The sequence below is a fragment of the Cupressus sempervirens genome, chromosome 10 (assembly GCF_028749045.1).
Source record: "Cupressus sempervirens isolate cs-2001-9-10 chromosome 10, ASM2874904v1, whole genome shotgun sequence".
In the NCBI taxonomy this organism is placed as follows: Eukaryota; Viridiplantae; Streptophyta; class Pinopsida; order Cupressales; family Cupressaceae; genus Cupressus; species Cupressus sempervirens.
This window is the reverse complement of record NC_143127.1, coordinates 960,597,076-960,604,699: the sequence shown is the minus strand read 5'-3', so window position 1 is coordinate 960,604,699 and position 7,624 is coordinate 960,597,076. Positions and strand designations below refer to the sequence as shown.

The window sequence follows — 7,624 nt, the reverse complement described above, 5'->3', positions numbered from 1 at the left end:
TATTTATGCACAAAGTTTGTTATGCATTGTATAACGAATGTAATTTTTAGTGAATTGATCTGATTGTAGTTTATTAGTAGATTGACTGAATTGCCATATAATAACAGTAGTGAGCATTAGAACCTCTTGACTAAGAATCCTCCTAAACTTGTCTCATCACTGATTGTAATAGAATACTCAAACACAAAGTTTGTTATGCACAATGAAAGCAAGTTTCTAGTAAAATCTTAATTGCAAATTTACAATGTACTATAATGTTAGTAAATTGACCTAAATAAGCTTTTGACCGTGAATTAGAAGGGATCCTTCCATTGACCAAGTCAATAATTGCCATAGAATACTTGTCATGAACAACTGTTTTTAACTTCCACCGCTACTTCAAATTCACGACAAGCTGTAAATGAGTTGAACGATAAAACCTGTTGACCGTAAATTTGTCTAGAATCCTGCCATGTTTGAAAAGTGTAAAGGGGAGGCCGCTAAACCCCTCTTTTCCCGGTCAGAGGAAAACCCGGCGAATAATTGTCCGGCGAATGAGGGCGACTAAACAGAGCGTCTGACGCTTCCAGAGCCGCGCCGGCGGCGGGAAAGGATTCCAGGCTGGCCGAGGGTGACTGGACTGGGCTGCCACGCTGGCAAAGAAGGGAGGTTAAAAATAAAAAAAATAGTCATGGCCCACCACACAATGCACTGCAACTGAGTGGCCCCGCCGCCATTTCCATGGCTTCCTCCGCTATAAATTCACTCCATCGCCCACACAAAATCTCATCCGTCCAATTACATATATATCCCAAGTCCCAACTCAAGGAGAAGCATGCATATGATTTGCTCATACCAAGCTTCTCCAGTCTTTTGAGTTCATCTCTGCATTCATTCACTCATCCATAGTGCTTTCCTCCCATTGTCCCCGCAATATATCAATAATATCCTCGTTGCTGTTGTTATCATCTCGAACATATATTACACATTTCAAAATTTCATCTTGGCCATAGTTACTTATATATATATTATCAACAGCTCCTTCCCAACATTTACTGGTGTGAGTGTTTTGCTGAGATTCATAAGAAGAAGATTGGTGGTTGAGGCGTTGGATTTGACCATTGGTTAATCTGCTTCGTAATTGACCCAACAAAAGATAAAACCCACGTAAGCGGCCAATCGAATGACAGAAAATAACTGGTAAGCAAAAGGCTGGCATCTAATATGAATGTGCCTTGTATTCATCCGCTCCTAATTCCTTTTGTCCCGACAGTCATGGCGGCTAGTTTTTCTAATTTTTCTTCTTTTTCTGGTTTTGTTTTGGGCGTTACCTGTTTCCGAAATCCCTGTCGCGACAGGGTGTTTCGTTTTGATTTATTTGGGGAGAAATTTGATTGAATTTACGTGGGATTTGGGAAAATCCGGGGTGCATTTAATAAAGAAATAGAAGGTTAGATGTGTTGGCGTGGGAAAAGATTGACTTTCCTCCAACTCCGCAATTAAATTTGTAACGCCACGGTTTTAACGGGGATATGAGTCAGAGTAGCGATTTTAGCGTCCTCTCATGTGACCGCTCGCCAGCGGTTCCAGAGGAGGGAAGGGCGCCCGCATATACGTGACATTTGTGTTATTTCCGCGTGTGAATAAATGAAATATAGTAAAATTTGTTTTTGTTGAAGGTTGTTGTGTCTCCAACGTTTTCCTTGCAATCGTTGTGCTCTTTCTTTCTCCCTTCCTCTTCTCTCCTTGTTCTTGTTCTTGTTCTAGTTAGTCTAAAAATAGGACCCAATCAGCGGGTTGAAAAATGTATATATACGGGGTATTGGCCTCGAGCTATCCTCTCCCTTCTCTCCTTCTTTCCCTCCTTTCGTTTGCTTCCGCTTTCTGTGCTGCCTTGGCGCCAACGAGAGATCATTTCGCCCCGCCTCGAATGCCCTCTGGCATGAGTCTTTCGCAAGGTAGTAGCCTTTCTCTTCCTCTTCCTCTTCCTCTTCCTTCTCTTCATTCATTCATTCATTCTTTGTTGTTTTCCGAGCTCTGTGAATTCATCCTGAAGAGGTTATATAGGATTCATAAGGGCTGCAATTATGCAATATCTTGTGTTACGAGAAGCGGGGCTGGCATTATATTTCATCTTTCTTGTGTGCTTGATTGGATGATTTTCTTGTGCCCTTCTTTGGATCTCTTTGCTTCCAATGTGATTGGTATTCAATATTGGTTCTTGCATCGCAATATTGTATTCAGGTCAGCGCTGATTAGATCTACGCAGATGTATTGATATGAATTCAATGCATGCAGATCTGGCATCTCTTTTTTTTCTCCCCTTTTTTTTGCAGGCCTTGTGACTCATTAAAGACTTTCTCAGAGTCGTGAAGACGGAACCAATGTAATTCGCAATCTGAAAATTTGATTAATCTGGGTAGGGTTTATTTGTAATGTTCGTCACCGTTTGATTATCTGCATATTTCATCATTAGGCCTGTTTTAGTATCATGCTCTGCAATATAATTAGGGCATGCGTATTAGGGCATGGGTTGGGTATTTGGAAGATATGGGCGTCTTGTGGGAAGATGCTTTTGAAGCACTCCACCCTCAACCTGCCATGGGAAATTTAAGTAATAATGAAAAGAACTGCTTAGCTTTCTCTCCATTGCAGGGCCTGAATGATTGGATATCTCCCAAAGAACTGGCTGTGATGTGCAGGGACTTGTGAGGAATTTATGTGGGAATCAATTATGAATTTGACCGATGGTAATCTATTTGGGAATCAATCGGATTTTTGAAACGAATTCTTCTTACAGGGTGCTTTTAATGAATACATTTTTGTGTCTGTGGTGAAAATCATGTTGGTTATCATTCAATCTTTTGAGTGCCTTGAGCCCCGGGCATGGTTAGAGAAAAGGGCTCCGTTTTCTTCATTCTACCTCTTAGATGACATTAGCCATCTTGGTGGAAATCATGTTTTTCATTATGATTTGTTGTTGGCATGCTCTGTAGGTGGTATTGCGCAGCCCTTTGTGACGATTGGGCCTTGAATTCATAGCATTCTATCAATAAAACTATGCATAATGTCCATTAAATTTGGCATTGTTGTTTTGAGGTGCTCTTTACCTGGAAATATTACCTTGAACTTTTTATTTATCTTTTTGTGTGCTTGTGCTTCTATAGGAGTCAGCCTGAAGTAAAGCTATAGCTGACATCTAAGTCCTTCAGTTGCATCCTGTTTGTGGCACGCTCTTAGAAATGTGCAGGTATAAACTTCATAGATTCACCATTTTTGTACATTCTATCATGTCCAGGTTCCATGTCTAAATTGATTCAGGGTCCCTTAATGGTCGATTATTTACGCGGCCATTGGTATCCATTTTGAAGTTATTTGTATGGATTTTTCCTGTCTCTGATGCTGTTATCTCCTACATGATAATAACTCTGTCAAATTGCTACTTATTGTCTTCCTGTGGTAGTTTGATTCTAACTGGCTTTGTGTTTTGTTACCAGGAGTCCAAAACTTGATGGGTTGCATTGATAACAGCAAATTAAAGAAGACTTTGAAGAAGTGGTTTTTTATAGACAAGAGGGTTGGTTGACAAACTGGTCGGTGAAAATTTTAGGTGAAGTTCACCCGTTTGAGATCTACAACAAGTGTTTGGCTTACAAGCGATATATAGGATAACTTCCGAGTTTCTAGTAGAGCCCATTTTACAGCCATTTTCGGTGTAATGGCATTTGGATCAGAGTGCAATCCCGTTCTTACTGATCCCCCTGTTGCAGTCTCCAATTCTGCAATTTTTCCATGCTCAACATCATCTTATACACCAAGTTCAGCATCGTCAGCTTACACTCCAAGTTCAGCATCTATCGACTATTCACAAGTACAACAAATCAATGTAATTTTCAGGGTTCCTCAAATTAGTAAGGATAGACGTGCCTATCGTGAGTGGACTGTAAGTTCATAGTTCCATTGCAAAAGTATTTTTTATTTGAATTTTTCTAGAAGCCTTGCATCTCTGTCAAATGTTCACTATGATCTTGACTTGTTTTTCCTGTCTTTGCATCTGATCAAATAAATACAGGTGCATCATCCTTCAGCACTTACCAGCTTCAATGCGATGATGTCCAAATCAAAAGGGAAACAAATTGTAGTGTTTCTAGACTATGATGGCACTCTGTCACCTATTGTTGATGATCCTGATAAGGCTTTCATGACTAGCCAGGTATTAATGATATGTTTCTTTGGTTTCATTAATGGATCATATATTCTAGCTTGATGCTGCTAAACAGGGTCCTTTTTCAGCTTCTCTCTTCTGATATTATATTTGTTGTCATGTTTAGATGCGTGATGCAGTTAGAAGTGTGGCAAAACTTTTTCCAACTGCTATAATCAGTGGAAGGTGCCTGGAAAATGTGAGGATTGATTATTTTTTCATGCTTGTGCTGTTTTGTCTTGTTCTTGAGTGCCTTATTTAGTTAGATCTAGAGAGTTGCCTTTCCCTCTGTTATGAAAGATTGTGTGCAAGCAGTCCAAATGGCACAAACTTATTGAGGAGACAGATTGCAGAAGAACTTTTGGCAATGTTCAAATGTAATTGCAATGGTTTCCTAACAGTATTCTGTTTGTGTTTAAATATTTTTCCCAGGTAGTCAAATTTGTCAAGTTGGAAGAACTATACTATGCTGGTAGTCATGGAATGGACATTAAGGGGCCAGAACCAACCTCAAAAGGCTCCAAAGCCTATAGCAAGGCAAGTGACAAAATGGTGAGTGCAACATAAGGCATTTGGTTTTTATGAAGATATATCTTTCCTGAGTCTAAAATACGAATTTCAGTATGTGAGAGTGGATTGAATAGACTTGCATTTATATTAGCTGTTAATAGAAGTGGGCACAGCTGTCTATTTAATGCATTAGATTGGCATGAACTTTTCCATTTTATGGAGTGAAATGGTTTCCCTTAAGCATGGAGAGGTAACTAAACTATGACATTTATAGTGAACTAATGGACCTATGATACCAGATGCTGGAGCTTAATTGTTTGCCAATGGCTTAGCCAATAGATTCTGTAATTAGTAACATCAAGCTAAAATGCTTTTAAGAAGTCGTTATTCATCGTGTTTCTTTTTCTGTTTTCTGACAGAGCAACAATAGTATCCTGTACCAGCCTGCGAGTGAATATTTACCAATGATGGACAAGGTATGAGTCGACTTCATTCGTTTTTTGTTTTATAGAAACTGCTCTATATCATCTGCAGGGAGGTGGAATGAAATGAATTCCTTTTCACATGTCAAATTTTTAGTCTCGCTGCCAAGATTTATCTTGCACTTAAAGATCCCATTTACCAACTTCCCTGAACCAAGTTATCTTGCACTTAAGATGTTTATCTGTAGCTTATAGCCTGAACCAAATTCGGGAAATAGAGATCCCTTTCTCTGCAAACATTGTGCACAAAATTATAAGTTTTCATGGGTCTGTATATTGTAATACAAGTAACAGATGCTTTAAATGGTCACTATAATTTAGATGCATATTGTTTAAAAAGCACATAGATGGAATTTTTGAGTTTTTAAGAACTGTCTCGAGTCCCATGTAAATTAGTTGGTGTTAATGCTTTCTATTGAATCAGACTGCCTTTCAGCATTGTCTATATACTTTTAGGATTTCATCGTGTTGGTATCTAACTGGTGTTCTGCTCATGTAGATCTTTGCATCATTGGTGGAGAAGACTAAAGAAATTGATGGAGCCAAGGTTGAAAACAACAAATTCTGTGTTTCTGTCCATTATCGTAATGTTGATCAGAAGGTAAGTTTGGACAAATGACCTTGCTTTCCGTATATACTTTGTAATTATAATTAACAAGAATAAGATTGTTTATAACGAAAGGAAATCCACGCTGCATGTGGACTATCTTAAGTGAGAACCACAAGAACGCTTATGCTTATGCTTTGCAAATTGTTTTGAAGCAGAGTTGGAGTACACTTGAAGACCAAATATGTAGTGTACTGAAAGAGTATGAGAGCCATGGAATTCGCTTTACTCAAGGAAAAATGGTAAGGCTTTTAGAAGCAATCTTGTGCTTTATATTGAAATATTAGAATTGTGACAAAATTCCCACCAGTCATACTGAGTGTTGCTGTCATGCAGGTTATAGAGATCCGCCCACCAATCAAGTGGGACAAGGGAAATGCCCTTGAATTTATACTAGAATCACTTGGTGAGTTCTTTTGAAATTGATTAGTAGTTCTTGGGGGCTATTAGCTTCTTGTTACATTGAATAGATTTTTGAAACTTTATTAACCTAAATGATCTTTAGCAAACTCGTCAGTTGCTTCTCTTGTACAAGGACCTCTCTCATCTCATGTTGTTGATTCTTTGCAGGATTAGCAAATTGTAATGATGTACTACCTTTGTATATAGGAGATGATCGTACAGATGAAGATGCTTTTAAGGTATGGCTTTCTTGCAGATGAAATTTCAATTTTGTGCCAGTGGAATAAAAGCTTGAAACATATGGCTAAACATGTGATTTTGATAACCTGATAGTTTTTAGTAGCACAGTTTCTATGTCGATCATAGATGTGCAAAGCTCCTTTTCATGTATTTTGAGGCATTTTAGTAGCAGCACTGAAAACAATCTTCAATTTGATAGGTACTGAGAGACAGAGGTCAAGGTTTTGGGATTCTCGTCTCTGATTCCCCCAGAGAAACAAGCGCAAACTATTCTCTTAAGAAACCATCTGAGGTATTACACTATACACCGTGAAATGGAGATAGGGTTTGTTTTGTATGTTTGTGTGTGTTTTCATTAACTTGATGTGGAAGTACCATCTCTTTGAATCTCTTTTGAATGATAGAGTTTTTTGAAAACTCCTATGGTAGATATTAGTATTCCTGTCCTGTGTTCAGAAATTGTCATCAATGATGATTTTATATGCAATGCTTTGTAGGTGATGGAATTTTTGCTATGCCTCAGTCGGTGGAAGCAGCATATGCGAAAAGGGGGTCGGCTGTCTAAAGTATAGATGGCCATTCTGAATCTGCTACATGCAACCATGGATATCAGAATGGACAGTGTGCATAGAGAGCCCCCTATTAAAGGGTGGTTTTAAAGTTATATAATGATACCAATATCTGTGTAATACATCATCATTTTGTATTTCAAATCAAAGTTTCTGATTAATCTGCTTGGTTTTGCAATTGAGGAATGCCTCAATTCCATCAACCTGGCAAGTCTTGGTGATGTCCTCACCACTTTGTATTCAGAAATGGTAAATTGTTAAAAGAAAAAAGAATGGCATTCCCAATTGCTATAGCAGTGGTGATTTGCCTAATTTTGTCTCGGAATGTATTCAATTTTCAAAAAGGAAATGTAAAAGCTCTCTTTAAGAACTATTCCACAATTTGTTGTTGCTATTTTGGTGTCTTAGAATGGATTGTGAAAAATACTGTGATGAGTGTATGGCAAGGGAAGCTTTTGATGGTTTTGTGGAACTGTTAAGTTGGAAGGTTTTAATAAAGGTCCATCCAATTTGCAACTGAATGTCCATCAGAGGCATAAATGTCTGCACTTACCTTTTGCTCACATTTTTGCTTAAGCATGTACCAGCTATACTACCACTAAAACTTATACCCTTTTTGCAAGCTCCGTAA

At 38.4% G+C, this 7,624-nt stretch overlaps 1 protein-coding gene across 6 annotated transcripts; it reads left to right on the top strand.

Annotated features, from left to right (window-relative positions):
* The first annotated feature begins 767 nt into the window (after positions 1-767).
* Positions 768-7,374, top strand: LOC149537166 (putative trehalose-phosphate phosphatase H). 6 transcript variants are annotated; one of them, XM_089807290.1, is made up of 14 exons: positions 2,371-2,398; positions 2,618-2,729; positions 3,147-3,229; positions 3,477-3,922; positions 4,052-4,192; positions 4,311-4,382; positions 4,616-4,735; positions 5,113-5,169; positions 5,675-5,776; positions 5,941-6,024; positions 6,119-6,188; positions 6,353-6,423; positions 6,624-6,716; positions 6,922-7,374. In XM_089807290.1, exons 4-14 carry the CDS (start codon positions 3,698-3,700, stop codon positions 6,994-6,996), a joined length of 1,110 nt encoding a protein of 369 aa, XP_089663416.1. In that variant the 5' UTR covers positions 2,371-2,398; positions 2,618-2,729; positions 3,147-3,229; positions 3,477-3,697; the 3' UTR covers positions 6,997-7,374. The 6 variants fall into 6 exon arrangements, with proteins under 6 accessions (XP_089663414.1, XP_089663418.1, XP_089663415.1 ...); XM_089807288.1 differs by lacking the exons at positions 2,371-2,398; positions 2,618-2,729 and adding an exon at positions 768-1,179; XM_089807289.1 differs by having other exon boundaries at positions 1,439-2,729.
* The last annotated feature ends 250 nt before the right edge of the window (positions 7,375-7,624 follow it).